The sequence below is a fragment of the Malurus melanocephalus genome, unplaced genomic scaffold (genome assembly GCF_030028575.1).
Source record: "Malurus melanocephalus ecotype Western Australia unplaced genomic scaffold, MMel_1.1 scaffold_2, whole genome shotgun sequence".
Lineage (NCBI taxonomy): Eukaryota > Metazoa > Chordata > Aves > Passeriformes > Maluridae > Malurus > Malurus melanocephalus.
Window position 1 is genome coordinate 6,901,699 of NW_026623234.1, and position 17,059 is coordinate 6,918,757.

Genomic DNA, 17,059 nt, shown 5'->3' on the forward strand with positions numbered 1-17,059 from the left:
CACACTTACAAGCTTTAATAAGCCACTTCAGATTTTTACTAGCAAAAAAAGAAGTTACAGCTCTCTCTTCTGCATGGTTGCTGTGGAAACAATGTGGGCTCTGGATGATGAGCACTGGCTGTACACAGAGACTAGAAATCAAGACATTCTCTTCCAAATTATGGATTCTAAAAATTAACATATGCACTTACATGTTATTCAACATATTTTAAAACACATCAGGAAATGTTTCTAACTATTCTGCAAAAATATAAGTTTAAGGATCATTTTTGATGATCAGGATGAGTGAAGTATAAAAGTGTACTTTTTGCAAGGAGTTTCAATAATGTCAGTAAGTCATGTCTAGCGATGCAATCAGAGAAGAACAGTTAAAATATGTAAGACAACACTACAATAGTTTCCATAACCCAGCAGTACTTCATGTTCTTTGCATTTCAGCATACTAGTCTCTTTGAATCTGCACACAAAGTTGCAATATTGCAGCGACTGTAATAATGCAACTTTTCACCGAATGTATTTCTCCAGTAATTGATTACAAACAGATTATTTTCTGTCCCTGAGAGACAGATGTTCTCATGGAATGAGGAGAATGCCTTGCATTTTATTCTCCTGTTATGGGCGAGAATAAAAGAGATCCTTCTCTCTCTCTCTCTCTCTCTTTAACATACCTTAAAAGTCTTCTGGGATTCAGGTGTTGGGCTATCAAGATCTATCAATTTCTTCAGCTCTTCTTCGACAGTGGACTTGGATGCTCGTTTTGGGGATGCTCGCAGGTCTCTTGCCGATGCCCGCAGCCGAGGGTGGGTCATTTCACTGCCATCACTCTGGTGACGTCTTAAATGAAATGGAATAGACACATTCAGGTCTCAAAGCCCTGGGGCAGGAGGCATGAATGAAACAAGAATTATAGCACCCTCAAGGTTTTAAAAGAAAAAAACTAAGTAGAGGGCACAGAGGATGGAAGACGTTTCACTGGTACAGCAGAGACTCACCTTAGTGGATACCTGTGAAAGCACTGAGCTTGTTTAAAACATCARCTAGAAATACAATAAAATAATTCAAAGGTTAATGTAATACATTTCCCCAATAAGGGACTGAATCCATTAAAATAACATGCATGCTGGTCAAAGCTAAAAAAATGTGTCTTYAGTAAGCCCAAAAGCAGCAAATCACGATGTTTCTTTAATATTTCAACTGGCTTTTTATAATGTASTTATCACAAAGTTTCACCATTTCCTTTTGACAGCCAGTTACTGGTATCATTGAGGGATACTGTGCCTGACTCAGTAACAGTCAAGAAGTTTTGAATAAATTACTTTGAAAATAGGCTTTCTGAACCACTTGCTTTTTGAGTCATATTTAACAGTATTTTCACTACTAAGTTGTTTCTCAATTTCTTTTTCAAAAGAGAGGCTTGCATATTGTAATGCTGAGATATCTTGGCTTGCTTTAAGCTTTAAGCCAGTTAGACTGGATAGTGGCAGCAATCTTAACATGGCAACATGGAATGCCAGAGTTAATGCACAGTACTACTACATGGATGAGAGGTTTAAATAAAACTCGGGCTTGACAATAAGAGGATTTTTAATATTTGCTCAAAWAGCATTTTGAGTCACCTTTAAGAAGTCCAAAGAGAAGATAAACTTTAATAGGACTGAAATCCATAGAGCTCTCTGGAAATTATAAACCCCACAACTTTTACAAATTAACAAGGAATGAGATTAGCCAACTATCAAATATTTAAACCCTACTCCAGAAGACTAGATCAGAGATTAAGTTTTACAGAAGATGAAGCATTGAATAGTCTTGAGCTCTTCTCTACAGAGAACTGTCACAGACCAAAATGATTCTTTTACAATTAGAGCAAATGCTCAAACAAGAGTAAATAAAACCTGTCTTACTTTCTTGAATCCATAAACCCCACGGAGTTTATTGTCCCTTCTGGCTTTTTCCATCCGATTAGATACTTGCTAGTAGCACCCTGGCGTGGGTAGAAAGTCCTAGGGCCAGACGAGGAGGAAGAGGAGGAAGAGAAAGAAGGTGCGAGCTGGGGAGAAGTAGCAGAATGAAGCTCTTCCTTAGGTGAGCTTCTGGCACTGGTGAAAACAACAGGGCTGGCAGAGTGTCGTGAGCTCATGGTACTAGGAGAAGAACACAAAGACAAAAATTGCTTCAAACGTGTATTTATGGGCCTTATTTAACTGATTTTAAAGCAGAACTCTGGGTACAAGATGTTAGTCTTTTCAACAGCAGATAAGAGTGGCAAAACCAGTTTGCTCTTCTTAAGGGTCTTCCATCACTGTTTCATTAAAAATATCTCACATAGTAAGGGAAAAATTTTGCAAGCAACCCCCTCTAGGAATACAATATAACCACCCTTCACAATGGAAAATCAAGGGTTCATTGTCATCAGGCAACTTAAAAGTTATATATGAGATTTTAGTTAAATTAGCAAAAAAACCTAAAGTCCAATTTCTTGCTGGAATTCTTGTCAGTAAAAGAAAACTTATTTTGAAGGAACTAAACACGAAACCTTCAAAGACCCAACAGCAAACAAAAGAAGAAACCCMTACTGTTTTCAAAATAGGGCTTCTTGGATTCCACCTGAAAAGCAGTTATCTACCATTTGCAAGAAAAAAAAATATTTAAGTTGAGAAGCTAGAGCAATCTCTAACATATATCACCATTTGTCAAGACAGAAAATGGAGCTGCAATGACTAACTACAGCTTATTGTTGGGAGAAGGAAAGGGGCTGTAGATGGAAGAAACTCTCTAGTTTTGCTGATATTTAAATCTGATGGAACTTGCGTCCTATCAGGAGTGCTAGGCTTTTACTATAACAACCTTAAAAGGTCAATCATTTATAAGCACACTAACAGGAAAACTTACCAGTATCTTTAATACTGAAATAGCATTATCTATCTGGACACCAGTATTCTACCAGCTCTCTACACAACTTATCCACATTTTCATCCCTGTCTCCAACACAGTGAAGGAACTTGAAACAGAYGGCCCCATGGTGAAGAACATGAGAAATAAAAATTAGCTGGAAGGCTAAATAAAGTCACTGAGTAATCTCTTCTTCCTTAGCTTAGCAGAAAATTCCTTGCCAATCTTTTCATAACTTAATAAAACAATGTATTTCACATCTCTCTTTCTTGCTGAAACAGAAAGAAAGAACTGAAGGTTAAATTTATGTTGCCACTTGGGAAAATAATACCACCTACATTTAGTCTTAAGCAGTCAGTTATCTAATCTATGCCACTTGTCTGGCTCCTGCTGTAGTCAATGAAGAAACATCCTAAGGAGGTGATCCTCTTTGTCTTAAATTAGTTATTTCAGATATGCAGGAGGAATTAATGCTTTGGAGTTTCTTCCCTCTTCATTGACAACACAAGAAAGATTCACCCTAAAATATGTTTCATTTTCATGTGGCTGAAGTTAAGCACCATGACTCTCAGCAGTGAAATGCTGTGAGTTTGATGAAGAGCCTGGGTGGTCTTCCCACCTCAAACAGCACTGTCTGCTGCATACTTGTTAACTGAGAACATATTTGGATAAAGTCTACAAAACCTAAATCAGAGCTGGAACACTATGGTAGCAATGGGAAGTTATGAGAATATTTGACACCAGGAAGCATGCAGAGAATTCATYATACTGTAACAGACACCTAGACCAGCTTAGTTTTAGCTGGAAGAGATTCAGKCCTCATTCTCAAGACACAGAGATAGGGGACCAGTAGTGACCATCTCCCACCTCAATTATTGAGATACCAAGGATTGAATTATGAAAACATTCCAATATTACAGGATTATCTGCAAGATTTGCAGATGAGCCATTCATAGAAACATTCTACAATAATTAAGTAATATTTTAAGTGTCTTAAAAATATCAGAAGTAATGAAAAATGTGCTTAATACAAATAGTCAAAATTATCCTTTTAATTTTGGTAAGGTAACCGTAAGAAACTGTATACCTTAGGCAGAAATGGAAGTTTGATTTAATTTTTTTGTAAGGAATTCATGCCATCAGCACATACAGCTTCATTTAATGACATTCAGCCATAATGATTCTGTATAATTACTGGCCTACATAATGTAGCTCTCCTGGGATGCTATGAGAAATCTGCACAATCATCAGGAAGGACTTTGGGAATGGGGGTGGAAAAGAAAAATAAAACCCAGCCAGAAGCTCTGCTGTAAAAGTTAATCACTATAATTTACATTCTGCCACCAGTTCTCAGGTACAAGTTCTTTTATGCACCATCAAATGATCTGAGCAGTAATTATCACTCTTGTCTTCTACAGACACAAACACTCTAATTTGTAGTTATTTTCTTTTCTTTTGTCACAGAGATCTTTTTGGGGCCATATTCCTTTTCTTCTTGCTCAGAAACCCGACTTTAAAGACATTACAGACACTATGGCATCCACAGGCAAAAGGTAAAAAAGTGAGAAGCAACAAAGGATAGCAATTTAGAAACTGATAGAGAAACACACCAATTAAGCTGTTCATTTCTCATGAAAAGTAGCCTGTTCAGCATTTTTGTTTCATCTCCCCTCCCTGACCTCCTTGAAGCAGGCATCTTCGTAATAATCTCCATAATCTGTGCTTGTCTTTTGGAAGTGCCAGTTTAAGCAGCCTCCAGCTCCAAGCTGTTGTGCCTCCACAGAGGAAGCTATGGGAGAGTTGGGAGCAAACAGTTGGATGACCTAGGCTTCCACTGCTCTTCAGTGTACAACCACCAACTGAGGATGCCACAAGAAACAAAATCAAAGCTTACTATCCCAGACTGTGCCTTTGATCTATTGTGAGGCAGCAAACACATGCTCTAGTCTTCAAAAACAAGAAATAATAAAGAAGGGACATGAGTCAATCCATTTTTAATCCACCAAAACAATTGATGTATGTACAAGTATTGCTACATTTCTCAAGTGACATGCTCCATGTGTGTTCCGCAGACTGCTACCACTCCCTTTTGAGAAGAGTTGCATTATTACCATCTGAGTTTTAAATGAAACTTGACAAAAAGAAACCTCAACTGTTTTCTACAGAATAAAGCCCAGGAAACCTCTACCTGGAAATTTCAGTGACAGCCCCAAAATTACAAGGRCAGAATAATTTCAATATTATCAGAGAAATATTGCATCAATTAAACCAAACCTACTAGAGAAAACACCGTATTTGGAGACACAATGTTATAATAAACAATGAGAAAACAACCTAGACTTCAGTTTGCAGTCAAGTTGCAAAGTATACCCATGGAAGACAATGATGAGAGCTGTCAGGGTGTGCCTGCCCTGCTAAGTCTTATTTTCTATGAATCTTTCTCAAGCTTTTCGAGTGAATTAACTTTATTTGGTGTTCAAAGAAGACACCAGAACCTCAGATGTACAAAGATGCCATTCCCATTTGGCTTKACAATAAAGCTTCCAAGACTTACATACATTTTCTAGGATTCTCTAAGTTGTTTCAGAAAAAAATCCTTCCAAATGAAAATGCTACTGACTTTATTGCAATCAGAATTCTGTACAAGAATTTCAACATTYAATGTCACTGCCAGTTACATTCAGACAAGTACTGCAGGACATGTAGTAAACTGTGCTGAACATTAAAAAATGCACATAGACATGCTTATCTTCGAATAAAAGGTGCAACACTGTAGACAAGCACAGTATAGATTTTTACCTTCAAGAAAAGGACACACACTAACATGCCCAAAATTTAAGTAAATCCCTCTGCAGAGTGTTTTCTATGGACTTACTCCAGCCCTTAATGCATGCACAGCATGTTTGAAACACACCAGTTTCAAAGACGTGCATGGGACTTCTATCAACCAAGTAGGAGCTTTGGTGCCAAAAATGGCTAATGAAGAGAGGCAGTAAACCAAAGGAAGACCACCATTACCGGATTACTTAGTCAGAATTACCATGACAAAGTATTTGCAGCTACTGTATGAGGAGCTACTGAATTGTTCTCATAAACATCCAGTCTTGCACAGTAGCTTTGTTCAAGACAATTGCTATTGTCAATATTGCTTTGGACTTCCAGTCTTCAGATATTTTAGYTACACATTCAAAACAGAGGTGCCTTAAGAATAAAAATGCAGCAGTCAGGCTCCAGAAGGCCAAAAAATTATGGTGATCCCACAACTTCCCTGAAAGAGCTATRTTTTTTTCTTGTTGCTAGTATGACAGGGTATTTTTCAAAAGCACCCTGAATACTCTTGGAAAATGGGCTAGGAAAATGGTCTAAAATATTTTCTTCCTCTAGCAGCACTGATTAACTTGCAGAGAAGGTATCTTTCATTTGAGGTGTTCAAGCACATTACACATATACTTGATATTGCTGATTTTAMAAGTGGCAAAACTGAGGGAGGAGGAGAAGGTGACTAACATGTTATACCCACAAGCTTGCAGCAGAATGAGATCAGGATCTACATGCTAGCACGTCCAAGCAACTTGGTCTCAGTAGTGATCATACCAACTGTGAGCAGATTTCTAAACAAAAAGACTGGGGGGGAAATGCAAAACATCTGAAATGGGTATTTGTAAGACTAAAAATGAACCCCATATTAAACTATTCACTAATAACATGATCTCCTTTATGATCCGCACATGAACAGCAGCTGTTGCAAGATATTCCCCCTGAACACATTAGACATGTCTGTCTTACGGGTAGTTTACCAGCAGCAATTTAGTACAGAATATGCTCTTAAAGACTTTTATTTGGTATTATAAGCAGCGGCAGATGTGAAGACTAAAGGTGGCCTTAATTTCAAGCATTCTGCACAGTGAAATCTTTCAAAACACTGATTAACATAAGTAGAACACTCTCTCTTCACCATCCACTTCTTGATAGGTTAGAGAGTGAGAACAGGAAAATGAGTGTGGAGGGGTCAATCACACAAGAGATGAAAATTACCTTGTATGTGAGACAGCATCACTCAGACTGTAAGCACTGTTCTCCCGTGTGAGAGGGTTGGAGGCTGGCTGACTCTTGCTGTGAATATCCAGGCTCAGTGAAGATTCAGCTTTCCGGTCCATGTGGCTGTCCTTTTCCAATGTCCTGTCTGCAATGGAGACCACCTCGCTGGAGCTGTGCCACAACGGGGCCACCTTCTCCTTCGTCAGCCCTGTGCGGGGAGATGTGGCAGCTCCCAGGGAGGCGGTGCTGCCGTGGCTGGGGCCATAGGAAGTGGTGTCTATGCCACTGTCAGCTGAAGTCCCTTGAAGGTAGTTGTAGCTGTTCAGCTCTGATTCCGTGCGCTCTCCACTGTCGTACCATTTCTCATCACTGTGAGCACTGGAGGCATTGCTGGAGAGCGTATTGCTGCTGGAATGGCTGGAATAGTGGCTGTCAGACTAAAGAAGAAACAACAACGCAAAAAAAAAAAATCACACTTGTATGTTTATTTCAAAATTATGGCAATGGAGAGGAGGAAATAAAACCACCACAGCATGAGAAGACCTATTCGGCCTGGAGGTATTGTATAGGTACATTGAGGAAGATAATAAACTATAACAATTTAATTCCATCACARTGTACATCCTCTGTTCTGAGTGCACATAAAAAAAAATTTCATATGGATTTGGAAGCCAAGAAAAGCCRAAACTGTTTGTGTTTTGTCCCAAAATACCTCACGGTGGTTCCTTTCAAGCACAGTTCTGCTCATCGCCGTCCAATAAAATTGGCTGAGCTATATAGASTTTAACTTGGCTTGTAACTACAATAATTAAAAATATCCTAATTTTAAGATTACAATGTTTTAGATGATGAACCACAACATGTACTTTCTCTGGATTGGTTATTTTAATAATCCAATTGCCTATCAAAAAGTCAAAGACKAGCATAAACCACTGTTCTTCCTCCTCTTGGTTATAGGATGTCTTTCCTCCTCAGCAGGAGTGTTCTTTGCAAATGACCAGTGAAACACCATTTAACTAATGTGAAATTGTATTCCACAAAGCAGAACCACATGAAAGGAAGCTTTAATGTAATGCTTTTAAATTATCCCATCAGGGCATGCCAGTGCCTGGCTGGTTTGTATGTCCTGTCCTTGGTTACAGCCCACTATTATGAAGAAACTGAATGTCCTCAATTTCATAATGRGCATGGGTGGAATATCCCATTTCATGAAGAATTTCTTGTCGTATACTTATTGCTTAGTAGCTCACCTACCTTTGGGGTATTTATGTCCATTTGAATTCTACGGATTTTACCTAAGTTCTGATCATCAACAGAATCAGAACTGAAGCAGAAGGCAATGGACCTGCTGGATGACTAGAYGGCCTGTGAATAAGGGAACTGATGGAAAGAAGACTTAAAAGTTTCCTATTTGTCTRCCCCTGGAGTTTTACTGAACAGACATAGACAGAGATCCCAGACAAATATAAAAAATAGATACTGCTTTTGTTTTCACAAGGAAATAGAGAACGGATGTGTACTGAGAAGAAATCATCAGCATCCATGTCTTTTAACATATTAAAGCAAGAAWTGACAGGAAAATGGGAGGAATGTGAAGTTGATCTGGAGTCCTAGTTATCTCCAATTAAAGTTACTTCTCTTCATTAAGAACTGAATCACTCCCCCATCCATCTGTCCACATAATAAAGACTTATTTTAACAATGACTAAGCCAGCATAAGGCAAGCATTAATAATTCCAGCACTGGACTTTGCACTCAAGCCAATCAGTTACATATTACATCACTATGCAGTCAAATACATCTCATGAAAAACAGGTCAATCTAATTTTACAAACTAGTCTGTGCTTCTAAGAATATGAAGACAGGTGTGTTACTGTTCGGGTTTCTTTGGTGCTTTCTTTTTTAAATAATAAATATGGGTTGTTATGAATTAATGATCTAAAAGCAGCACTGCCAGTTGCATTGAAACAATGCTGGCAAGCAGAAGCAAATTAAAGATCTGGAATCAATTAAAGGCTTTCTCACATCTAAATAAATGCAAGTAATACTTTTAGTAACATCATGCAACACAACTCTCGGTATTTTAGCGTGATGTACAAATAAAAAAAAAACAAACAAGTGATATACGTACAGTAATTTAAAGTCTAAAGGGTGCTTCTTTTATTAAAGTGACTTTAACAATTTTSAAGCCTTTTTAAATTTATGAACATTACTGTATGTACGTAAATTGGGAAGCGACAGTCTCCACAAAAACAGGAATATCTAACTCGGCAGAGAYAGAGAAACACAATTTTCCATTTAGAACTTCAACACAAAACAAAAAAGTTTTTTTAGCAGGATTCCAGAAGACCTTTCATACAGACTTCTAACTGTGTTCAAAGTTGGTTATGAAAACGCAGAAAATACAAAACYAAAGTCACTATTTTATCTCAAAGCAGCAGCCTTCTGGGCATTGCATTAGAAGATATATTAGTTAAACTCTAAGTCTTACACATGAAGTTTAAGAATAGCTTTGCAAATTTCTACAAATCCTCTACKTCTCACAAGATAATGGACAAAAAATTACTGTTCAACTGGAAGCAAAACATTATTAGTAAATATTTCAATAGGCTAAGTTGTACAATTTAGGCAACAACAGGCCTCTCTACTGCTTCCTCCATGTTCTAGCAGGGAACAGGATTTTTTTTCCTTTCCTTTTTTTAACTGACACTCTAAATATAACTTTGAACAACATTTTTGGCATCAAGAGCTTGTGAAGCAAAAGYAAAACATTAAATAACTCCTTTTTTAGGATAACTTACATGACCCTGCTTATTRGGAGACAAGTGTACCACGGGATCCTGTCTCATCAGTCTTCCACTGGGGCTCTCTCTGAAGGACGGCAACACTTTTGAGACTGCTGGGAGATGGCACGTTGGCTCTGTAAAACAGCACACAGCCATGTACTGAAGAGAGCATGCAGTGCTACAAGCTAAGAAAATATGGAACCTAATTTTACACTGCATTTTTTCCAGCAGTACTGAAAGGTACTGCTGGAAATTGAGGTGAGGAAGTGAGGGCCCATTCTTGCCTGGTGTTAGTCATTAAGGCTTCATGAAAAAACAGCTGCCATCATCCTGACTTSTTTTGGAACAATCTGAATGGTATCGTGTCCCCACTGTCAAACAGCACTATATCAGAGCATTAAAACAGCAGACTACTCATTTTCACAGGGTATTGACATTGGATCTCTAAATGCATGATACCTGCTAACAAGAGATTTAAAAGACTGAAGACCCACCTTTCCTTAAATGGCATTCTACACAAGGAAGGACAACAGCAAAAGTCTACAATGATCATTTAAATGAATCCATTTTCCCCAGTACAACTGCTACAAGTATTTCTTACCAAAGTTCAGTTAAATAAGCATTTTCTAATTGAAGAGACAGCAAAAAAAATCTCAACCTAATAATATTATCTTAATGTAACACTGCTGGCTGAAAATGTAGAAACTGCATAGATGTAAAAAAGGAATAATTATTAAAATAAACTTGATCRAAGTGAATCGAATTCAAATCACTCATCTTACATGGACACTCAGAGGAGTGCACTTTACCAATAAAATTTACTATTTTCCCAGGGGATAACTATGGAGATCTAGAGGGTATTCAGACACAGCCTGTTAGGTAGGTAATTGCCTTCTCAGAGCCCAAGGTCAGTATTTTAAAAGAATCTCCCTCAGTTATGAGTTTTTACATATACTTCTACATATATTCTGTGCTTTTAAAAATGCTCCTTTTAAGCAGAATATGTGCTTATAAACATCAAATACTTAACAATATCCAATAAATAGCAGTGTTTTCTCCAACACAGCTACAGTTTGTTCATCTTGATCTGCAGCATTACAAGCTTTTTAAAAAACAGAAGTTTTGAGTTTTTTTAAACAATAACAATGCTAATACCAGCAATATCATCACCAAGCTTGATTTCCACTGGCAAGTGGTAGCAGGCAGTGTTGGTAAACAAAGAACAAAGGTGTTCTGTAGCGAAGGATAGGCCAGGAAGGTGCCAATGTGAAGACTCACTACACCTAAAGCCTTATTTACCTTATTTCCAAGAGGAAATGTGCTTATTTGTCATAAAATCAAACCTTCACCTAGTTTCACCAGTTGGCAACAAAGTCTCCAATCAGAGATGCAGCTTCAAACTGTGACWCTATGAATGCAGGACAATAGACAGGAGATAAAATACAGGGATTTTATGAAGTATGCATTTCTCAGCCTTTGACAAATGCCAGAGCCATCTCTCCTACCATGCAATTTTCCCTGTTCTTTCTGGTCTTATTTATTTTGCTAATATATTGACACCTGATGCTGCAGAACAGAACTTGTTGGCAGCTCCACTCAGTGCCAGAACCAACACCCAAAGTTGGTCTGCAAAGGTAATGCTGAGCAAAAGATCATTTTTACATGTGTTGTTACCATCACAGAGTTTCAAAACATACGCAATTAAAATTGTTCTGTCAAAACGRGAACTGCAGATCAGTATAATCACAGTTTTTTATTGAGAAGTACAGGGGGAGTTGTGAGGGAGGGAYTGACAGATGGCTTTGATAACAAGGCACAGCTTCCTGAGGTTGTGAAGGCATGTGAACCAAGAACAACTTCAGAACCAGAGGCTGGCAGCATGTGCCTTAAATTCCTGATCTCACTGAACTGCATTCTGTCTTGAACACTAGTCCATTTGTACAGTGATGCGGTAAAGTGAAGATTTACCTATGCAAAAAAAGAAAAAAAAGTACGGAATTGTTTAATCTAGGATAAAAAAAGTTAGAAAAACACTATCTAGCAACCTTTGCCAGGGTCACTGTGTTGGATAAATGCCTTTTGTAGATAGGACATTTTCATTGGTGTCAATCTTACTGGTAATMCTTTCAAGTCAAGCCATAGCTACTGTAGGAAAAGGTCTATACACAAAAACTTCAAACGAAGGCCTAACAATATARATTCTCAGTACCTAGCTGTTTTATGTAGTTAATATGTTCCATTAGCTGACAATTTAATTGCCATGTGTGATGAAAATGTATCCATTTGGGGAAGGCAACTACCTAGCTACAGATTTATTTCACTATTTAAACTTGAATTGCATTTTTTYCCATTTTATACATGGTATTTTTATAGCTTTGATGATCAAACAATCAATTTGCATTTATTCAGCACCATGTGAAAAGAAGCATCACAAGCACTTTAGACAAACGAAGTGAAAATGAAACTAAGCCAAGCCACTCCGGAGAGTAGGTAGGGTCACACAAGTCCTCAACAGCAAGACAAATTAGAAAGTGTGTCTGCCCAACTGCTTCTAAAAGGACAGAGTGTTTCAGGGTAAGAGCATTAAGGCAGATTTAGTCCCACAATCAAATAAGGAAATGAAATCAGTTCTTCCTCAGGTGATACTCATAGGTCTCAAGGAAGCAGACKGCAGTGCATGCTCCAGACCTAATTACTCCTCCTGATGAACAAGGTTAACTTTCAAAGACACTGAAAGCACCGTGCTTAAGAGGGTTCTCTGTCTGCAAGGAGAGGTACTGCCAAAGTCACCTTGCACTGAGAGCATTCGTTCAGCAWGCAGAGCTCTGTACATACCCATCTGGTCAGCAATACTGTCCTCRCTCCTCTGCCAGCTCGGCGTGGATTTACCACTGCCACCCGTGTCCGACTGGGTGTTCTGCCTGTCAATGGATGCAGGGGATCTACGGCTAATTCCAAACCTGTTCTCCCCAAAAACAAAGCAGATAATAATTTTAAATATACATAAATCTCATGTAAGTGAAAAAAAAGCACTTTTAAGAAGTCACTGTCAAACAACAGGGCAGACCAATGCATAGCACAAATGCGTTTATAATGCTTTACCATTTCATTTTTGTGGTTGCTCTCCAGACCATTTATCAGCTTTAATGCATAAGATTACAGCATACATTAATTTATTGAGCATCTTTGATCAAGAACCACTGGTTACAATGATACAGTAGAAAAAAAACTAGATGAAAACACCAAGAAATAAAATGGTAAGTTTTTATTTACACAGTCRTTTATGTGAAAAGGTGACCAGATAGTTACATGGTTACAGAAAACTCACCACAAGTAAAAYGTAAAAGTTTGGATAAAAGCCACATAGGGAAATTAGATGTGTTTATGAGGGAAAGACTGGATCCTTTCAACTACCTCAAACTAGTCATCAGAAAATTTGCTGGGACAAYCCCATGGATCTCAGCCACTTCCCTGGGTTCTAACCAAAAGAGTAGYAAGGTCATAGCTCTGGGTGATGCAGACATATATGCCATCAACATGGATTTGTTTGGGACAGTATTAACACTGCCAAATATTTTAAATAAGCTTCTATAAAGTTGACTGTTGGTTATGGATTCCCAAATCCTGGTGGTTATAAATTCTCTAAATTATTAAGTTATTTGATCATAAAATAATTTGAGTGGATTAGTACTAACTAAATATAGCTGTAAAAAAAGTAATGAGACATACATCTATTGCTGTAAAAGAAAGCATACAGACCAAAATTAAAACTGTGTTCAATGGACTTTATAAATCCTGCCAGATTAGTCAGATGGATTTCAGARAGATCAATAAAGACAGAGTAAACTCATGGCGAACAAGCTAATGACAAAGGAGACACAGTGTCTCTGTGCCACACTGAAGTCAACATGCCTTCTATGCCTAAAAGCCTGTAAGACTTTAAATCTACAGTTCTGTATTACATATAAATCACTTGTACGTCTGTAAGTGTTAAAGCTGAGTACAGAAATAGCAGATCAATCATTAAGAATTCATCACGAATACTGCATTTCTGAGATTTTCTTTTTTTAAATCAGACATATCCTGAAGGAAAAAGAAAATCCTCAAACTCTACATGCACAGAATAACACACAAAAGAACTACAAGCTGATATGCCATCTGTATGTCAAGGAGGTTTTCTAGGTGTAACATCTAACAAAATGACAGAAAACAAAATACCCCAAGTGTGCTGTGTACTCTTTCTACCAGCTACAGCCTGCCCCASAGAGCTACAGACTGCCCCACAGGACCTCCAACATAAGACACCTTCCCAGCAGTCAGTACAAGCTCAGTGTTGGTTTCCCCAGATGAAATTCGTACACTTGTTAACTCAAATGAGCCCACCAAAGCAACATTATACGACTCAGAACAATAAAATCCCACTCCCACCCTCAAAGACAATCTGTTGGAACACATCTGTAACACGCAGCATATATTGAAATTTGGGCCTTCTAAAAATTCATCCAAACATGGCCATACTTCTCTTTTGTTCACTGATCCCTGATATAGCCAGCATACATTTTGATGAATTTTAAAAAATAAGGTAAACGCATATATATCTGCCTTSTGAATACAAAAAAATTACACTGAAATTATGCAGAGAGAAACACTCTTCAATTCACACAAAGTAGGATTTCACTTAATCAAATACCTAAATTAAACATGAATTCAATACCTATTCAAGATATGTATAATAAGTCTAAACATAGCTTTTCAAAGATGATTGATTTCTTAAACACTGATTTGTGGTAATTTTCTTACTTTTAAGATTTGTAAATTCTTATGGGAAGAATATATTTTCATTATAAAGTAACTAGAAGATGACATGCAAAAGAAAGAGCCAAAACCCAAACAAATCTTGCTGCAATGAAGCTGTGCTGCATCAATACTTTGCTTTCTCTTGTGATGTCCTCTTACCTAACTCTGTTATGTTCATATGCATAAAAGCTGCCAGTCTTGCATCTGGTGTATTTTATGATGCAGGATCTTTTTTTCAAGGTTAGAAATATACAAAACCACTATGTTTCTAATTTTACTTCATTAAAATCAGTGCTCTACTAACTGTGCTGCAAGAAATRTATTTAGATTTTTTTTTCATTAAGTGATCTATTTAAAAGCAGAAATAATAAATGCAACTGCTGCTATAGTCCATGCTGCTTAAATATACAGCCCATTATGGTACGAAGGAACAAACCCAAAAAAAAAAAGGAAGGAGAAATCAACTTGGATTAAAAGAACAGTGAAATTGTTTAAATATACATTTTTATCTGTCTTAAGAAGAAACTTACTATTTTGGTGGCTTTGGATTAAATTTTACATTCTACAATCATTTACAGTAGATGTAATAATGACTATGCAAACACAGCATAAGCATATGGAACACACATACACACATCAAGATCAATCTGGATGTTCTTGAAGGCAGTGAAGTCTTAGCCCATATCCAGCTTAGGATACGGATCAATAACCTACAGGCAGCAATTACTGCTTGTACCAATGTCAGACAGAGACTGGACTTATCCATTCTTCTGGCCAGTTAAATTTCACAAACTTTACAAATCCGTCACAATATGTACCACGAAAGGAATGTGTACACAAATGGTGCAGTTGAAATTTCCTGCACTGGGAAATCYCAGGGACTGGCATACCTCGAGCACACTGGAACTGAAGATGACCTTCAGGACATGGCTCCCCCTTGACCCTTACTCCAGCAGYCCACGATTCTAAGATCTTAACAACTGAATGTGACAATCTCTCTCCTGTATTTTAACAACACATCCAGGGTATTGCTGATCAGCTCCATCTGGGACACTGAACACCACTGCAGAGCTGCCCTGAACCTGCCCTCGCAGACCAACCTCAACAGAAGATGCACATGGAACTGCAATGATTTTTAGCTAAGTGACAGACACTGAATTACTTATTGAGGCAATGAAAACTTTCCTTCAAAATCAGATTTCTCATGCTTTCCATTTAGCCTGGTAGATGATGTTTGGGAAATCCTGAGTAAATATGATTCATGTGTACAAGGACAGTATGAGAAGCAAACTATTTTTCTTACAGGAATAGAACATAATAGCAAAATAATTGGAGTTCAACAAGTGGGATTTTTWAAAAGAGCATCCAATAAGAAACATACGAAGTTCATATACTAATTATTGCTTTCTCTATTCCACTTAAACAGTTTTTTCTTGCACTGAATTMAAACTTCAACCCCAAAATGACTATACTCAAGGTTTCTAGGACACAACTCTTTGCTGAAATTGCAAAATGCTTGAAGAATGCTGCAGCAAACATATGTGTATAATTAACTTAAAAGATGGAAAAGGGTTGGAATGGGTGCTGGTGTGCTCTGAGGCCAATTCCAAACAAACTCCCAAGTGTGTCTGAAAATCCCTTCTTACTCAAGTAGTTATGGTTATGATGGTCTAAGGACATAYGGCAGCAATACTTTTGTAGTGCAAATGATGTAGTTGAAAAAGAGTAGACAAGATATTGGGAGCACAAGCTGCTCATCAGAATTCAAGGTAACACAGAAATGCTGCTGGTGTGATGTGAATGAGCCACGAAGTCTACAGAGGATAAAGAGGTTAAGCGCTTTTCTCCAGCCACAGAGCCCTGGACACACCTGCATCTCATTTCCTTACAGCAAAGTTGAATGCATTTAAAAGCAAATCTCCGAATGTCAGTAGGACTCCAGCACGAACTTAAACAATGACCAGAACAGGCCCAATACTGTCACGAATCAAAGCCTTCATGAAGCTGAGCAGCAGAGAAGAGATCGACACTTCACAAAACCTCAAACTGAGCTGCAGGAAGGACAGGGAGGACAAACCTTCTGTGCTGTGGAGCAAGAAGCAGTACTTTTCCAAACACATGCTCAGAACAGTGTTYTCTGGACTGACACACAGCACCTTAAGGCAGAGGACAGTGCCTTGTACTAAGCAGTTCCTGACAGCAGCATTTAACCCCACTGAATAATATACTTTTCAATACAGAGAAAAAGGTATTTCTACWTGATAGAAGACCCAAACCAAATCGAATTACACACAATGACCTGCAAACTACTCAAGAATACTTCAGAGGGAAGCTTTGCAGTGTGAACTGTTAGCAGTTTCCCCCTTTATCTTCTCTATAGGAAGTAATTTGCAATGTAATAGACAGSTCTTCTGCTGCCAATTATTTTTTTCTCTACTTGGAGAACTTTGATTTATTGCTCGTTTCAGTGCTCTCTGAAAATGATACAGATTTAAATTTTTCCTCTGCAAGTTGCCCCTTACATTGACACTTCAAAGAGTTTGAAGATT

At 37.9% G+C, this 17,059-nt stretch overlaps 1 protein-coding gene across 4 annotated transcripts in view; it reads right to left on the reverse strand.

Moving 5' to 3' along the window:
• The window catches only part of SIPA1L1 (signal induced proliferation associated 1 like 1), a 191,723-nt gene that overhangs the window by 11,117 nt on the left and 163,547 nt on the right, over positions 1–17,059 (reverse strand). For all 4 annotated transcript variants that reach the window (XM_057366751.1, XM_057366728.1, XM_057366737.1 and 1 more), the window contains 5 exons: positions 12,549–12,673; positions 9,729–9,847; positions 6,925–7,364; positions 1,902–2,141; positions 669–834 (listed from right to left, as the gene is read on the reverse strand). In XM_057366751.1, coding sequence (XP_057222734.1) covers positions 669–834; positions 1,902–2,141; positions 6,925–7,364; positions 9,729–9,847; positions 12,549–12,673 — 1,090 coding nt within the window. The remainder of the gene's footprint in view (positions 1–668; positions 835–1,901; positions 2,142–6,924; positions 7,365–9,728; positions 9,848–12,548; positions 12,674–17,059) is intronic.